At 35.8% G+C, this 18,297-nt stretch overlaps 1 protein-coding gene across 2 annotated transcripts; it reads right to left on the bottom strand.

The window, feature by feature from the left end:
- Nucleotides 1-485: 485 nt before the first annotated feature.
- LOC144704818 (S-adenosyl-L-methionine-dependent methyltransferases superfamily protein) lies at nt 486-9,709 on the bottom strand. 2 transcript variants are annotated; one of them, XM_078577362.1, is made up of 12 exons: nt 9,491-9,709; nt 9,309-9,404; nt 8,491-8,574; nt 7,534-7,608; nt 7,362-7,442; nt 6,062-6,201; nt 5,742-5,924; nt 5,447-5,618; nt 3,812-3,895; nt 3,484-3,694; nt 2,608-2,747; nt 486-879 (listed from the first exon to the last, which is right to left on the bottom strand). In XM_078577362.1, the coding sequence occupies exons 1-12, from the start codon at nt 9,605-9,607 to the stop codon at nt 697-699; spliced, it is 1,566 nt and encodes a 521-aa protein (XP_078433488.1). In that variant the 5' UTR covers nt 9,608-9,709; the 3' UTR covers nt 486-696. The 2 variants fall into 2 exon arrangements, with proteins under 2 accessions (XP_078433488.1, XP_078433489.1); XM_078577363.1 differs by having other exon boundaries at nt 2,608-2,743.
- Between the last annotated feature and the right edge of the window lie 8,588 nt (nt 9,710-18,297).

The raw sequence follows: 18,297 nt of genomic DNA, 5'->3' as shown, positions 1-18,297 counted from the left end.
TTGCAATGGATAGGCGGTTCATGGGCATCTAAATGTCTAGAATGCATGGTTTTTCAGAAGCTTGTAACAAGGTGATTCTTACAAATATTTCCCTGTGAGGATGAAACAAAAAATTCTTTGCAATTATAAAATGGACATAAAAATGAATTTGATTTTCTTTCGTTCTTAGGAAGCGCTGGTTTCATCATTTCACATTTTTAAAACATGACAATACAAGATTTCTGGCCCACTCAAACTATGAAAACAAATAAATACACTGACTAAGCGTTGAAGTTAGGATAACTCTGTAACCTGAGCTTCAATCCTCTTTAATTCAGTAAAAATGGAAATGAATGGAATTGACTTCGATGATTATGGGCATATTTATTAGGGCGGTGTTAACCTCCTCACAAAAATATGATTTGTGGCTAGGAGAACTGTTATAATGGGGTTAAATCTTGACAAATTAAGAAAAAACATAATGGTAAACAGAAAATTACAATTGATGATGAAGAAAATAATAGTAGACGGCAATAGAAAAGTATTGCCTTGTTCACTAAATAGAACAAAAGTTTTCAAGATAAAACTACCGACTGATTGTGTTTGAATCCAGGATGGCCAAAATTACAACGGTCTTTGGGCTAAAAATTGATATAAATAAATTGATTTTCCTTTCAAATGAAACTCAACTGCCAACTATTGATTCATGCTGTAATATCATTTCTTGAGAGCAATTATGGCAACGTTCCTAGGCGAAAGCAAGGGGTCAAAGAGAGGGACCAACTTCACCTGCAGTTCATCTCCTTGCTCTTGGAGAAACAGCAACCGATCAAGGAGAATATAAGTTTCCACCAGAGGACCGAACGACGCGCGTAAGGCCCAGTAAGGCCCAATAAGATCCTGCCAGCCAAGAGTTCATCATATCAGTTGGAGACATTCTTTATTTTTCCATGAATATTCCTCGAAACAACCTCATCAACTCCAACCGGATCAAGCGGAGGAATGATGTTTAACATGCTAATTAAAAAATTAAATATTTCAAATAAATTAATTCCATCCGGACAGTTCAAATCAAGCGCCGCGATTAAGTGATAATGCACGCAAAAATTTCAACGGTTTTCTTTGAATACGGTGTTGTAATGACCTGAGATGCTACATACCGGTATCAGAGTTTTGAAAGAATTAATTACATCCTAGCACCGAAAATCGAGAAATTGTGAACACGTACTGCAATTGAGTGAAAATGCACACACAAAAGTCCAAAGATTTTCCTCAAATACCGTAGAGTAATGATCCAAGATGCTAGTTAACCAGCATCCTTATTTCGAACAGATTAATTCCATTCTAGCACCAGAAATCAAAGAAATTGTAAACAAGTAGTGCAGGTTGAGTGAAAATGCACGCACAAAATCCAAAAGATATCCCCTAGATATAGTAGAGTAATGAACTAAGATGATAATTACTGGTATCAATATTTCTGAAAATCGATCCATCCAAACACCGCAAAACAAGAAATTATAAACAAATACAGTGATAGGATCCTGGAGAGGATCCTAAACCTATCTAGGGGTAGTTTCGTCATTTAGCCCACAGGGGCATTTCAGTCATTTACAATTATGTATTCCCCTTTAAATAGGGATGCCCTCCCTTTAGGAGGACAGCCAAGAAGAAGATAGAAGAAAGTTCTTGTCTCACTCTCCTCTCCTACCGCCCTCTCCGGGTCTCCCTCGCCCTCTCTCCTCAACGATCCCCGTTCCCGCGATCGCCTCCCCGTCACCGCGTCTTCAGGCGGTTCGTCCCCGGCCGGTCCCTATCCCTTCTGCCCGGCCTCCTCTCCTACCCTTCCCCTTTCACCTCGCCATCCCGGGAATTCCCTTCTTGTCTCACCCTCTTCCACCTTCCGATACGGACCACGACCTAGGTTCGTATCATACAGCAGTTAACTGGTAGCCGTATTTCAGACTGATTAATTCCATCATAGCACCGAAAATCAAGAAATTTTAAACAATTACAGAAATTGAGTGAAAATGCACAGAAAAATCCAAAGATTTTCCCCAAATACCGTAGAGCAATGATCCGAAATGCTAGTTAACTGGAATCGTTATTTCTAACAGATTAATTCCATCCTAGCACCGAAAATCAAGAAATAGTAAACAAGCAGCGCAATAGAGTGAAAATGCACACACAAAATCCAAAGATATCCCCCAAATATAGTAGAGCAATTAATTAAGATGCTAATTACTGCTATCAGAATTTCTGAAAATCGATCCATCCACACTGCAAATCAGGAAATTGTAAACAATTACCGTAGTTGAGAGAAATATAGACAAAAATAACGGAGTTACAAGAAAGCACTGTTGATTTAACTATTTACGTCATATCATGAGGCAATGATGCTAGTTGGTAATTGGTACCCAGGTTTCAAAGAAAATAAGCCACGAGAAAGCACAGTATTCTTATTGCAACAGCTCTGAAGTTGAGAAGTTACGAGAAAGCGCGGAATTGTTATTGCACAGCAAATCCATCTAGGAAGAACATTGTCGGTGCATCAGAAAGTATGAACGCCTAAAAAAAAATGAAAAATAGAAGAAAATTCCAATTGGAAGAGGCGAGCGTAAAAAGCCATACCATGTAAGGTTTAATTTCTTGCCATGTTTCAAGGAAGTCGATATCATTGGAGCTTTCAATGCCCAGGCGGCCAAGTCCAGCTTCGCAGAACTCTTTGAACTGGGAAAATTGGCCACAACTTCCACTATCACACCAGCTGCCTGAGTCAACGAATAGAAATGCCAATGTTTAAATAAAGGATCCATTTAACTAGAAAAAGAAAATAATAAATATTAATAAACTATTCGTTTAAATATCAAACAGATATGAAAAAATCTATATTTGTTCGGATTTTGCCAGGTCACAAAAGTCTCTCTTGAAGCATTTGTACTGAAAATCCACGCTTCCATAGACTGAAAGCAAAACCGTAGATATTTGATGACATCCATAGGCGAGAGAAATAACAAAAAAAGGAAAGAACAAGTAGGTGGGAGGAACCCTGCAGCCCTTGAAGTCGGACAGAAGGGGCAGTGAGAATAAATTTTAATGCAATTAAACTATAGGGTTCCCTATCCTTATATAGGGCTAGGAATCCTACGAAACAGAAATGGCAATTATCCCCCTACTTTTAACAAATGGGAGGTAGAATCGATGGAGAATCAAAAATAAAACTGAACTCAATTAAACTAGAGGGCTCCATATCCTTGTAAAGGGCTTGAAAATAGGAGTTTGGCAGAAGGAGAATGGAGAACAAAACTGAACTCACTTGATCTAGAGGGTTTGGTATCCTTGTGTCAGACTAGGAATCCTATAAAAGAGAAAATATAATAATACCCCTACTTCAGGCAAGTGGGAGATGGGCAGAAGGAGAATTGAGATAAAAAGTGAAGTCAGTTAAAGGAATTCTTAGAAGGGTAGATCGCAAAAATACCCATGCTTCAACAAATATTTAATTACCTCTATCTGGTGGATGAGTGGTGGCTTCGAAATCAGAAGGCTCCGCAGCCAATTGATGGGGTTCTCTGTCTAAAAGTTCTTGAGAGTTTCCTTCATCTCTCACTAACAGGGAACTGAAAGCTCTCCGATTTATTTTACGTCTCAAGGCCTTCCCTTGCCTCCCGATAGAAGGGGTTGATACCAGGATGGGGCCAAAATGTTTGCCAAGGATCTACATGAAGAAAAGGAAAATCATGAAGAAAAAGGCCGGAGAATATTTATAAAATAACCGTCTGACTTTTTATGATAAAGATGAAATCATAAAATCTGAGATATATTTGTCATTCACCAATTGCAAGGCAGCACGAAAGGTATGAAGTTGGAAATTCTGCAGTGCAGCCTCCTTGGTAAAACTTCTCCATCTTTCTTCACTCTGCCAAGAGAAAATGAGCAAACATGTGACACGGGGTTTAATTAATGTTGAAGAAAAATAGTATTTTCTCAGATTAATTAGCAGTGGTCATCAATTAGTGGCTTAATGATAAGACACATGCATAAGAAACCTTACAACAGGAAAGAAGCAAAGATGAGCGAACTTGTAAGCCTTAAAAGTCTTACTTACAAGAAATATTTACAGAGAAATATTTAAAGACCTTAAAGATCTGCGGAGAGTATACAAGATTTAGAAATATTTACAAGTAAACAGAGGACATGACGACAAAGATCATTTCATGGACGAATGAAACGCATTCCCAGAAAATGATGATTCAGGATCTGAGAGAGCGACCTAAAGCAAACATGTTGAGTTTGACGAGATCCCTCACAAGCTAAGAACTAGTCTCAAACTTTATTTACAGTACCACTGAAGGATGTGTGGCTTCTTCAAAATCTTAGGATCCGAACACTAGAACTGGACCAAGAATGATTGTGGTGGAAATATTAGTGGCCAGAAAGAACAAAGAGGACGCAGGTTTGGGAGACAATCCTGCCGCCCTGGGAGCCAAATGAGATAGATAAGAAAACACTTCAAATCTCATTTCAGATGGTCTTATCTTCCAAATTTAAAGGGAAAATAAGGACTCTTGCAAAACATTAGGGCCATTAAGCCCAAAAAAGATGTAAACCCTCTTATATCCGACAATGATATTCCGCAATTTTGATAAAAATGGAGTCAGAACTGAGACAACTTTGATGTTTTTAATGCTAGGGGATAAAAATGGCCTTCAAGGTTATAAGAAAAGATGATGGAGAAACTGCATTCATATGCTCTACTTCTAACAAGTTTTTTGTAACGGAAATAACTACAATTTTATTGCTCGATTTAAGTTTTCTAGATACGATTAACCATTTCACTGTATTAGGTTATATCCACCTCATAACATCAAACCCAGTGAAAGGTATTTGAATCATTTTTTTATCGATCTGTATCCCTCAAAGTAGATGTAGCCAGAGGAAGTTCAAACCCATTAAACAATAAATGTAGAGAAGAAGTTTTATCAATTTTATAATAAATATTTATTACTATATCCTTCACATCGTTATTTTAAACATTAGTTTTGCATCTCAATCACTTAGTAGGTTATTTTTCAAACTAATTATTTAGTTATAGTTATGATGCCCTCCGAAACCATGCGGAATTTTTGGATAGAAGACAGAAGTTTCCTTTATTTTATTTGTTTTGAAAGAAAAGTAGGGCAGACCACCCAGAAACTGGTGGTCCACCTATTCCATTAAAAATGCAAAAAGTAGGACAGAAGTTTCCTTCATATGATGGCACATTAAAACAATGAGCCAAAAACAGGCCATTCTGAGTTAACTTTATATGATGGCACTTTCAGAAAAAATCAGATATATGATAATTCCTCACCTTGCAACTAATAGCCCCAACCAAATTAAAGCGAGCGATAGATTTTTAATGTTTGTATTTTTTTTTTTTGTATTACTGAATTCACAAATGTTCACTTTATCGAATACAAATTTATACCTGACATCCAAGATCTCGTGCGCTTCTTCCGAGAGGAAAATCAAATGATTTACCTCCTTTGCTCATAGGAAAACAGCAAGAGTTCGGCTTCTCAGAACTTTCATCCGTCAATAAATTGTAGCAGCAACCGATGCAGGCAACAGCTTTCACATGCTCAGACTCTACGAAAGTCCTGCATTCATTTGACAAAGAGTTAACAAATGAAAAAGGCTTCTCTATTCAAAGTTGGGGAGATTTGGCCAAGATAATATCTTTTAAGACATTTTACTCCGATATATTAAATGATGGTTATAACCTCAACATGTTTGCTGAAAGATCACCGCAAGCATGCAGGCCAGCTAGAACAGACGGTGATCCTGTATGTTTCCCATCTGCTGATGATTGGTCGGCAATGCTCTTCAAAAGAACTGTCAGTGCGTCGCTTGAAAAAACCTGCCGGGTGATTGTCCTGGGGCCTTCAAGAACTTTGTTCTCATTTCTGATTTTAATTAACTTCATATGAGAGACGGAAGGAAAGAAACTTAAAAATTTTAATTTATGAAATTTAAATAACTTTATAGGAAAGAAGAAAGGATAAAACTATTAAAAAATAAGAAAAATGATGAATGTCTGTACTGAGATTTACGCAATTGGGACATGAAGTGCTTTCTAATTCGTTCTGCCCTGGAACTTGTCACAGATGCGTGATGAGCGGAGGCATCAAGAGCAATGACAGAAAGATGGTGCATGAAGCTCAATACTTGAGCAAGGTAACCCTGAGAAGATAATTTCGAAAAAATGATATTAAATGGCCAAACCTGCAAACATTACATTCAATAAAATCCTCAGAATGATATTAATAAACAAAAGCAAGAATGATGCAATTCCCAACCTATCTCAGGAATATTTTAATCATTTTCCTTTAGTTTTCTTCCAAAAAAAACTATTTTCCTTTAGTATATTTCAGTATAAAATTTTGTCGACCTCCCCATTGAAGGGTAGACAAGAACTCTTTAAATCAGATAGAAGATCCTCTGGAAAGGGTTTCAGGCACCTATCCAGGGCTGTAACCATCATTAGTTCTACCTTTATCTGTCTATTTCTCTCTCTACTTCCAAGATCGTTCCTTAAATAAGACCTACCTGATGTCCCTACCAAAGAACCATAAAACTGATGTCTTGGACCTAAATTTTATAATGAAGGAACCTTTGGAATGTCACAATTAATGTGGGATTAAAAGCAGACCTTAAAAAAACTGCAATCGTATTAGGAAACAGCACAATAAAGAATTAGGTTTTTCTGGGACATATACGCGCACCAACTTCCGGGGAAACTTTCCCTATCAAACCTTCAAGCGTGCCTTTTTTTTTTTGAAAATTTATTTAAGACGGTCAACCAACAAAGCGGTAACCACCCGGAGTTACAAGTGGAGATAGCTAACTCTCCTTACCACCTTCAAGCGAGGTATTACACCCTGAGAATAACAGATTTTGGTAGAGACCATAGTGTAGGTCTATTCCAGTAGAGGATATTGGAAAAAAAGGAAGAAAGAGAGAGAGAGATAGGAAAAAAAGATTGAAGGAATCCAACCAATGATAATAGACCCAAAATGGTATTATTTCCCTTCTAAAAGATCTTCTGGACGGTGCAACAAGTTCTTGGCTGGCCTCATAAGGGGAAGGATAAATGAATTTACAGGGGAACCACTCTAAAAAAATAGACAAATTCCTAGCACGGGTGAGGATCATCTCGGACTTCAACCCTGCTGCATCATTTTCCTTATTCACTAATGTGGAACTCAGTACTCGGGCAGGTCTCAATCAGGGATAATCTTGGACGGTAAAGAGAGAGCGAGCCAGGAGATAGAAGACTATTCTATCGCTAAGCTAAAGTATAGGTCACGTTCAGCTAAGTCAAAACAAGTGAGCCCCCGCACCTGACCAGAGCCAACATCAATTACAGTAGTAGCTCCAACAGAAACAGCAATGGCACTGACAAGAGCAGAGAGAACTTCGACCTGCTTCCAAAATAGGTACAGCGTTCAAAGGCCATTAATTCTAGACATCACAATATTAGAGAGACGGCAGCTGCTAATATCTCTCACAGACCTCGTGTTTCTTCTTCTGGTTCATGCCTTGAGAAAGAACAGTACCAAGTTCTGTTGCACGAAAATAAGGAAAAATCTGAAAGACGAAGAGAAAAAGAGAATTATCCTTTTGGTCCTGTATTTCCTGAAGGGATCAAAAAAAAATTAATTTCACTTCTCAAACCATATTTCCCAGTTGCTGAAATTTTCAGCACTGTCATGCAATCTCCTTACTGATTATCTCAAAGGAGAATTTAAGGAATTGAAAAGCAATGAAAAGATAACCATGCTTGATTCACTGACAAGACTCAGAAGTTCTTATTGGATGATGAGCTGATAATTGATCACGAGGAGGAAAGGAACAAATTTAGGGAGAGCGGGAGAGAGAGAGATACAGAGCGATCGAGGATGTGGAGAGGTACAGCAGAGAACATGCCTAGAGATTGGGAGAGAAAAGAGAATCACCAACTTCAGTAATTTTTCTTCGATAATCTCATACAGGAGGTTACCTTATTCAAAAGGAAACATACGGGACGGGAAAGGACCCAAAGTCTCCGAGTTTGCTGAAAGGACATAAACTCACATTTTATTTAGAACGAGAATGGGGACTTATAGAGGTAGGCAGAGAACAGGATACTTCAGTGATTCTTCTCAGATGTCCTCCTAAAGTGGAGACTATGATATTTAAAGGGAAACATTCAGGAAGGGAAAAAAGACTCAAAATGATGGTCCCCCCTATTGTGATGAAATTACAGAAAGAACCCATCACAGACCGGGGATGTTGAGAGGTAGGCCGAGGACTTTCATAGAGATAAGGGAACATGCAAGTTCAGTAATTCTCCGTGGATGTCATCCTAAAGGGGAGTGAAGAGTAATCTTTTTAGGGGAAACATGCAGGAAGGGAAATGACTTAAAAAGCTCACGGTAGACTGAAATGACAGAAATATCATTAACAGGTGTTGGGGATCGTATCAGTTACCTGGACTGGCGACTTGGGGTCTCGTGGAAGAGCAAGAGACTTTACATTCTTGACAAACTCTTTAAGTGTTTCTGGCCAATGTTCCTATAAGATGTAAAAATACAAGATCAGTCCATTAGAAATGCACGGACTGTAAAGCCCATCTATTGTTTGAATCTAGAAATTAAGTGAGATCCCCTGCCCTCCCTTCAGTGCTATGAATGCAATCATGAAAGACCATCAAGATGTCGAGCCATTGATCTTCTTTTTTCGTATATATTTTAATCGTTATATTTTGCTCGTTAACATCAGTTTGAGGGAAGGACAACAGTAGCTTCTACAAACCAAAGTATGACAATGCGACGCCAAATAAAAACAAAATAATCCAAAATTGTACTCAAGTTATCATGCAAATACAGAACAAACCGGATAAATTATTTTGTTTTACACACATAAAAAAAAGTAACTGACTAATAACTTAGCACGGCACGAGTTTATGGGCGAGAGCGGAGCTAAGAAGCTCCTGTAGGCACAACTTTAGGAGCAATAAATCAGAACCTGATTTATAATAACAGTTCTTATTTTCATCAGAAATTCTGAAGCTCGACTTTAGGAGTGACAAGAATGCAGAATTTCTCTTATGTGACCACTGATTGAGTAGCCTCTGCTTAAAAGATACGTGTAATCCTTTTTAAAAAGATGGCTTGGTGGTATGTGAACGAATTGGCCCGTGGATGAACGTTTCTAAAATTGCCCAGCTAAATTATAGTTCACGGGTATGCACATTATGGAAGAAAACTCCAGAAAAAACCCAAGAAAAAACAATCCTGAAGACACACCTGAACCAACCCACAAGGAATGGCCAAAAAATCCTCAACCGGGCCACTGCGCAGGTGTTCAATCCAGTCCTCGTCAACTGTTTCCCAAAGTTTATCCTGAAAGAGAAAAAATCCACCATAAAAGTCCGGCAGAGGACGATTAAGTCGTATTAAACAGTGGAAAATGTATGCAAATGACTCACCTTGAAGAAATTGGTGACGTGTGCATCGAGTAAATGCTTAAACCGGCCGAGCATATCGGCGATCGCCTTCATCCATTCCATGGTTTTCTCAGCGGACTCGCAGGAGAAATCTCCCATGATTAGCGACGAAAATGCATGGAAAGATCCGATCTTCGTACAATCTGCGTAGAAATCAGTGTAAACTACACAAAATCCTGGTGGAAGAAGATTACAAATTGAAATTTTGTATGAATTCTTTATATGGTGAGTCTTTATTCTCTCTAATAGGGTAAAAATAGTGTGAATAGGGTACTAGACATATTATTATCAAAGAAAAATTAAAAATAAATAGTGTGAAATAGGGTACTAGACATATTATTATCAAAGATAAATAGTGTGAAAAAGGGTACTAAACAATATTATTATAGAAGATAAATATTAAAGATAAATAGTGCGAAATAGGGTACTAGATAGTATTATCAAAGATAAATATTAAAGACAAATAGTGTGAATTAGGGTACTAGACATATTATTATCAAAGATAAATATTAAAGACGAATAGTGTGAAATAGGGTACTAGACATATTATTGTCAAATATAAATATTAAAGACAAATAGTGTGAATTAGGGTACTAGACATATTATTATCAAAGATAAATATTAAAGACAAATAGTGTGAATTAGTGTACTAGATATATTATTATCAAAGATAAATAGTGTGAAATAGGTACTAGACATATTATTATCAAATATAAATATTAAAGTCAAATTATGTGAAATAGGGTAGTAGACATATTATTATGAGAGATAAATATTAAAGATAAATAGTGTGAAATAGGGTACTATAAATATTATTATCAAAGATAAAAATCACATTTTTCCACTTGCTGCTGCCCATCAGCCATAGTGCTGCCACCATCACCGTCGTCGCTTGTCGCCCCCGTCGTTGTCGCCTCTCTTGCCGTGACGTACCCTCTCCCCTCTTGCAAAGTATTACATGCTTGTTGTCCATGGACTTGACTGTCGATAGTGATTGATTCAAATTTGGCTTTTTTTTCTGATACTCGCGGCCGAACTTATAGGTTTTTTACCAAACTAAAGTTTAAGCATAGGTTTAGGTTTCTGCCAAAACACCAATGCCAGGACTGAGGCCATCATTGACTACTAGTCACAAGCCAATTAGGTTTGAGGGCAAAAATGGAACACGATGACACAATGATTAGGTAAGCCATCTGTCACAGAGTTTGTAGTTTTGTTTTGTTGTTAACTAAGGGCATAGACAGAACGAGTAAGCACCCAATGATGCAACGAAAGGCAGAAAGGCTTACGGTCTGTTTCCAATATGGAGGTTAGGACGGGTGATGGATATAAGATCAATGAAGTGCATGAGTATGTTATCGTACTAATTATTTTTACAAGTAGTTTTTTCTTCTTGTTACACTTGGCTGCCATGAGCTTCCACTATTCTGCACCATACTTAAATTTGAAACTATGTTATGCATGTAAAAACTGTATCAAATAGAATATGAATTGGTGTTAGCCATGACCAAAGAGAAAAAGTATTATTAGACGTCCGTGTTTAATAATTTGCCTATCTCATTTGTCAATACGAGATTATATTGCGTTATCCAACCAGCTTTAAGTCAACTTAGATGTAAATAAGATAACCCTAAGACTGATCATTCACCCAGGGTGTTACCTAAAATAGCAATGCTTTTACTTAGTACTTGACTGAAAAACAATACACAGTTAACGCAGTTTCCAAGTTACATAATATAGTTGAAGTAAACATTACCAGAAATGCAAAAATATTCTCAAATTTCTTGGGTCTAAATACTTATGCCCATCATATTTCCATGTGAAAAATATTTTAAGTGCCTTAATTGATGTTATACGAGTGAAAAATGTAATAATGACTCAGTTTAATTACACTGTATTTATGAGGAGTGATTAGTATTAAAATACAGGTTAACTGAATGGATACCCCAGCGAACAAACTTTACAAATTCACTTTTGATGAGATTCTACGCTTTTATTGTGACATAAAGAGGTTATGCTGATCTGTGGAAACCTAGGTGGCTGACATGACGATTTTGAATCTTTTAAGTTTTGGATCATACAAAAGTTTGTTGAACTATTGAATTATTTTTCCCCATTTCTTATTTGAGGCTTAGCTAGTGAAGTTCATCTTCTGAAATATAAGGAGTCTACTTATGTGGAACATACATAGTTCCCGTCGTGATACACACCAAATGGCAAAAACTAGATAATTTTAGCATACTTATCTACACAATGGTTGATTATAAGATATAGACATTTGGAGCCATTTATCATAGATATCATTTCTGTTATAATGTTTTTGATATTTTCTAAATAATATGATATGAGGTCATTCTTAACTTCACTGCATTTATGTATAATACTTTAACCTTCAATATGATGGGAGGATCTCCCACAATGTGGCAGGTTCATAAGGTACAAGGTATCATTTACTATTGTCTTGATTAGATCTAAAGCCTCGTCCCCATGCTGTATAATTAAGTTTCCTATACCAGCCAATAATAGAAGGTACTTATCTGTGTGTTCTAATCTCAAACTGAATATCCCAAAGAACTCGTGATATATATTGGTCAATGTTGTGGAAACTACCCAGTGTAATTTTTCATCATCTCCAATGCATCGTGAGATCAAAAGGTAGTTTCCTCAAATCACTGTTTTTTCCCATCAAATCCCATGTCAGTTTCATAAATAACTATTTTTATACATACATCCTTTTGCTTTATTTTAATCCAGTTGGATATTCTCAAACTGATTCATCTCACGAATATGGTGAAATTCTAAAGTTTTTTATTTGGTAACTACAATGGTATTGTAAATCATGACAATGTATTCAAAAAGTGAGAACTAATTCTAAAGTTAATGTCATAGTTATATATTATATCAGCTTTATTGTTGTATTGTAGACCATAGGTGTGAAATGAACCTTCAACCTCTTCCTATCATCACTACTGAGATATCTAGATGTCAGCCATAAGGGTGTCTCTCAAGAAGCATGGAGTGTGAAGAAGCAGGTGAAGGAGAATAATGTGGAGGTGAAGGGTTACCGTCCAAATGTCTTCGTAAGACCTAATGCCTATGCCAAAATGGCTATGTTCTATTCTAAATACTACATCTTCCAGAAATCCATAGGGTTGCCTAATTGAACCACCTGCTAACTGAAGTCATAGGAAAATAGGTTATAAAACTCCAAAATTAACATTATCATTTATGGCTTCAGGCAAAAATTTTACACTTTCTCCTGAATTAAGTAAAGATACTGAGAAAAAGAGCTCCAAGATCCCTACATTTCTCAATAGTATTTTGTAAAATAGAATACAAATTTTCAGATAATTAATTCCTATTCCGCTTTCTAATAGGTATGCACGAATTTTTCAAAAAATTAGCATACCAAGGAATTTGATGAATTGCTTCAGTGAAGGGAATTTTAATTGTTATATTTAAAAATTTTAAGATGATGCTCATCATTAGAACTTTTTTAATTTTAGAAGTTTTCCAATCATCACAAAATGGAATGGCTGGCACATAATCTTAGGATAAGGTTCCATTTATTCTACTTTTTCAGAAATATTAGAAAACACCTTGGCATTTCTCGACTTAAAAATTGCATGCACAGTTTGATGATAATTTTCACTAGGGATTTGAGTATCAATTGAAACGAAATTCTAGGTTAAAATTTTCAGGCTGAACTGGGAGTTGACCTTGTTCATGGTCCTGGGAACCATTTTTGTCTGATTTATCATTTTTTTAAATATGTACATGTTGCATGCCCCTCTCCCATTCAATCTATATCCTTCCCGAACTATTGCATCGTTCCCAGCACGTGAACTTGCATTTTCTCCATTCTGTCATGATTTACTTACATGTTCCTGAATAACTCATCATGATATTGGTTAGGGTTTGGCTAGAAAGATTTCTATCGACCTTGTGGAAAGAAACTCCTTTGGTATTGCTACTGAAAGGAAGAAGGGTTAGATGAATAAGAGTTCCTTCAAAAAAGTTAAGCCTATAGTATGGATTATCTCTAGAATTTTGAGCCACAGATATGTTTGTCCGTCTTGGATTTATCAATAGTCATAACCTGTTTGTGCAAAGGACAATCAACTTCCACATAAGCAGCGCTATATCAATGATGACATAATGACATATCTAATCAAGATGGGTGAGGTGAATCAGGAGTGCTCGTGTTGTTAAAACATAAACTTATTTAACTAGCTTGTCAATCCATAAATTAGGTTCAACCACACTTACCTTGATTGCTCCAACTCTTCTAGGATTTGAATTTCTCCTTTTTGCGGTTGATGGTGGCATAGAATGCATCATTAGCTGCAAAGGTTTATAGACTTTTACGTGCTCCGTCCAAATATTTATGCATTGATGTACCTCTACTTGCGGCGCCAAACATCCTCTAATCTTGGTCTCTTAACTCTGTAAAAAAATTATGGAAGATTTCCCATTCTTGTCTATGGTGGTGTGGACATTTCTGAGTGAGTTCTTTCAACTTATTCATGGATATTATATGGTCGTCAAGCCAATCACACTACCATGTTTATTTAAGTTCATTGAATAAAATATTTACGTTCATTATTACTCCATGTGATGTTTGTAATGAAGTCCATGAATACGTGCAATGACTTGCTAAATTATGATGATATCATAATACAATGATCACTAGTCTTTAAACATGTATTCCAAATATCCCTATTCGATGGATAGTCAAGACGGACATCGAATTATCCGGATAGAATAGCACTAAGTGATCCTACTTATATGATAGATATAACTGATCGTGTGGCGATTAGTGTGGCAACACTAAGGACAAATTAGTGGTGCTCTTTGGAGAAAGAGTTCACTGAATTGATCCGTACGAATCCTTGAATGGTATTATACCTAAACGTCAATCGGGTTGATTCATATCACGGCTACAAGTAATCCATTAACCTGAGAGACCAAGGACATCTTGTGAATGGACTACTACATTTTGACTACGACTTACGAGCCTCTAATTATGGGATTCAAACAAGTCATAGCTCGGATGTAGTAAGAAGCTCACAGAGATGATTGAGTGGTCGAGATGGGATCATCTTCCCTCGGTATAAGAAGATATTGACTCAAGGAAGACGATGCAGAAAAACCCCTGGCCAAGGTAGTGAGGATATTGTAGAAGGCGTTGCGCATTAGTTCTAATCAAATAAAGGATTAGGGTTTGACGATAAACCATATATGAAGTCGCTTGAGAGTCTTGCGCGGATGATGGATTATACATATACGGTAATCGATGACAGTTAAGGTTTCATGAGAGAGTTTGACACTACTCAGTATCTTTTAGAACACGAGGTGTAACTTGGCACCCCACGGGCTGGAAACTTAACCTATCGATTGGGTTAAATCGATCTTATTTAATTAATTTATATGTCGATATAGTTAATAAGGTTGGTCAATAATTTTTATTGGGCCATTAAAGTTATCAACTAAAATGAAGCAGGGGCCTAGAGGGTCACACGCACAAGGTCATAAGGGTATTGGTGGATATATTTTACTTTGTAGGGTTTTTGATAAAAATCTTAAGTGAAATATGAAGAGGGTAAGGGCTCTCGTTTTTAAGCACTCGTACAAGCCATATTTGAGAGCCCCTCCCTTTCTCCATTCTCTTCTCCACTCATCCAAGAAGAGTTGGAGATCCAAGCGCCGAGTGATCGCGTGGACACTTCTGGAAGCTGGACAAGTGAATGGCTTCCGAATGATCTTAGAGCGGCAAAGTCAAGCGTGGAACGACTTCCCCAAATGGTACATTCAATGTTTATTTTTAAGATTGACTGTGAATCGATCGACATGCTTCCGCATCCATGGAAACGTGTTTTCCATGGAGGAACCAAGGCACCAAGCCCAACACTGATCACATATATCCACCCTATATTCATACAATCCTTACCTAAATTTCCATATCACTCGCCTATACGCATTGGTCTTTCTAACATACTAAAATTAATTAAAAAATTCAATCTCCATTTCTTTCCACTAATCAAAGCTCATGAATAAGGATGTCGACGAACTATGAGCTTTATCACTAAGACTGAAAGGAAATAATCTTATTTTTATAACCTCATTCACGAAATTACAAAAATGAAACATTTTAAAAATATGAGTGGAATCTTCTAAATCATTATACTTTTCTTGAGATAAACCATAAGGAAGAAACCTTATAATCATTAACAATATTTCTTATAATAGGGAATACAATAATTGATGGGAAAAAATGTTGTGTGAACATGACGTCAGATTCAGAGATTCTATAAAAAATTACTGTATTAATTAAAATTGATAAATATTGTGATACATTCTCACTTTAACTTGAGAAATATCAGTATTACAATTGTGATACCATCTCCTTTCAATGATTTTCGAGTTGGTTGATAAATATTCACCCTTTCAATGTACGGCATTAATAGAATATGTTGAGAAAGTTATTATTATTATAATCGTGTTCCCATCTCAGTCATTGATGATTGTAGGATAATGAGATGTACTATATTCACTACCATTGTCTTAGTGAAGTTACTGTTACCTGATCATCTATCAGTATTAACACTAGAAAGACATCATTTTTGAGTTGGGTGGTAAATATTCACCCTTTCAATGTACGACATGAATAGAATACATTAGAGCAAGTTATTATTATTATAATCTTGTTCCCACCTCAGTCGTTGATGATTGTAGGATAATGAAATGTACTATAATTGCTATCATTGTCTTAGTGAAGTTATGGTTACCTGATCATCTAATTTGATCCAATAAGCATAATCTACAATGTAAGAAAATTTGTCTGTCTTTAATTTAGATGTAATATGCCCATTTTATTTTTTTGTGAATTAAATTGATTATAGTTTAATTGATAAATATTTTGGTTTAGTGTCGTGACTGTTGTAATCCACAATACTCACTTTTTTACTGTTTTAGATCTTACTCAAGATTCTCAAAAAAACATTTCTTCTACCAAATACACATTTTTTAGTTAAACATTACTTCATGCTCACTATAATAAAATTAAGTGGAAACTCTTCGTGGAAATAGATTCCTCGAGTTACAGTAACATGTAATAGTTAAATGGTCAATTAAGTTGGCTATCATACCAGAGATAATGCCAATTAAGATATTACTGTAAATAATGTTTCATGAAAATCCTAAGAAATTAAATCCCTTAAAATATCTGCAGATTACTGCTTCATTGGAATACATTTGTCAAATCAAAATAGACATGTCAAAATATTGAAACTCAAATTGGTCTGACGATTTATAGGCTCACTTCTTCATTAGTTAATTTTAAAATATTAAAGGAATGCACTAGCAAGGGTATATTTCTGGCAGCATATTAATGAGAGAATTAGGAATAATCTGAGACCAAGCAAAATATACTTTGTATTTATCATAGTGGGACATTTTTGCATGCAATGGAGATTAAAATTTTCAACTATTCCACACACCATCTGATGCAACATTTTTGCACAAAAAAATATTGTTACCCCCACTTGTCTCTCTTTGAATTACCACACAAACATCAGTAATGAAAATTTCTAAAAACAAATACCTCGATTGACTGGTTCACTCATTAGAAACAAAAAACAATCTATAATCATTTTGATGCTATAAAAAAATTAAATGTCCAACACAGAAATAGTTGTGGATAAGTCAACCAATATCCTAGAAATATATAGTGGCAAACTCACCTTTCGCATATATTCATCAACTCTAACTGTAGCATTTATACAAAGTTAATAAGTGAAATTATAATGACAATCATCCAGAAACATATTCACAAGCCTACATCTCATCAATATAAAAAACTTTCCAAATTTATAATCTTAATACCATTTGACAGTAATTTGATAACGATCCAAGCAAAAAAAATAGAAAATTCCTCACTAATTGTTTTCAGGCTCATTAGTATGGTTTATTTGCCGGTCAACACAGTTAAATCACAGCCGTTGAAAGCACAGCAAGTGGCAAATAGAAAAATTATTTTTTAAACGTAAATCTAAATGGCACCACTCCTCAAAATATGTTATGGCAAACTCAACTTTGAAATATATTCATCAACTCTAATTGAATCATCTGTAGAATGTTAGGATATAAAATTCTAATGACTACCATCCAGAAAAATATTCACAAGCCCACATCTGATGAATACGAAGATTTTTCCAAATTTATAAACTTGAAACCAGTTGACAGTAATTTGATGAATATCAAAGAAAAAAACTAGAAAATTCCCTACTAATTGTTTTTTAGGCTCACTATTATGATTTAATTGCCTATATCAAACCACAATTAATATCATGGCCAATGAAAGCGCGGCACATGGCAAATGGAACACACTTTTTAAACGCATATCAACATCACACAAGCATCCTAGAAATATATTATGATAAACTTAACGTTGATGTAAATTCATCGACTATAATGGGATCATTTATAGAAAGTTAGGAAATGAAATTCTAATTATAATCATTCAGAAAGAAATATTCACAAGCCTACATCTCATCAGTACAAAGAATTATCCAAATTTATAAACTTAAAACCAGTTGACAGTAATTTGATAAAAATCAAAGAAAAGATTAGAAAATTCCCCACTAATTGTTTTTTTTTCAGGCTCACTATTATGATTTAATTGCCCATTAAACCACAGCTAATACCACGGCCAATGGCTGTATGACACGTGGCAAACAACTATTTAATCCGTTTCGTCCTCTTTCTTCATCGTTGCTTGTTAACCGCCA

Source organism: Wolffia australiana, chromosome 6 (genome assembly GCF_029677425.1).
Source record: "Wolffia australiana isolate 7733 chromosome 6, ASM2967742v1".
Lineage (NCBI taxonomy): Eukaryota > Viridiplantae > Streptophyta > Magnoliopsida > Alismatales > Araceae > Wolffia > Wolffia australiana.
The sequence above is the reverse complement of the archived record's forward strand: the minus strand, read 5'-3'. Positions and strand labels throughout refer to the sequence as shown.

What these genes read in the sequence shown, in the direction of transcription:
- LOC144704818 (XM_078577362.1), bottom strand. Translation starts at nt 9,607, where the DNA reads ATGGGAGATTTCTCCTGCGAGTCCGCTGAGAAAACCATGGAATGGATG. An exon ending in TTCGTGCTGCCTTGCAATTG is followed by an intron (nt 3,695 to 3,811) that starts GTGAATGACAAA and finishes TTCTTCATGTAG; the next exon opens with ATCCTTGGCAAACATTTTGG. An exon ending in AAGAAATTAAACCTTACATG is followed by an intron (nt 880 to 2,607) that starts GTATGGCTTTTT and finishes CTTGGCTGGCAG; the next exon opens with GATCTTATTGGGCCTTACTG.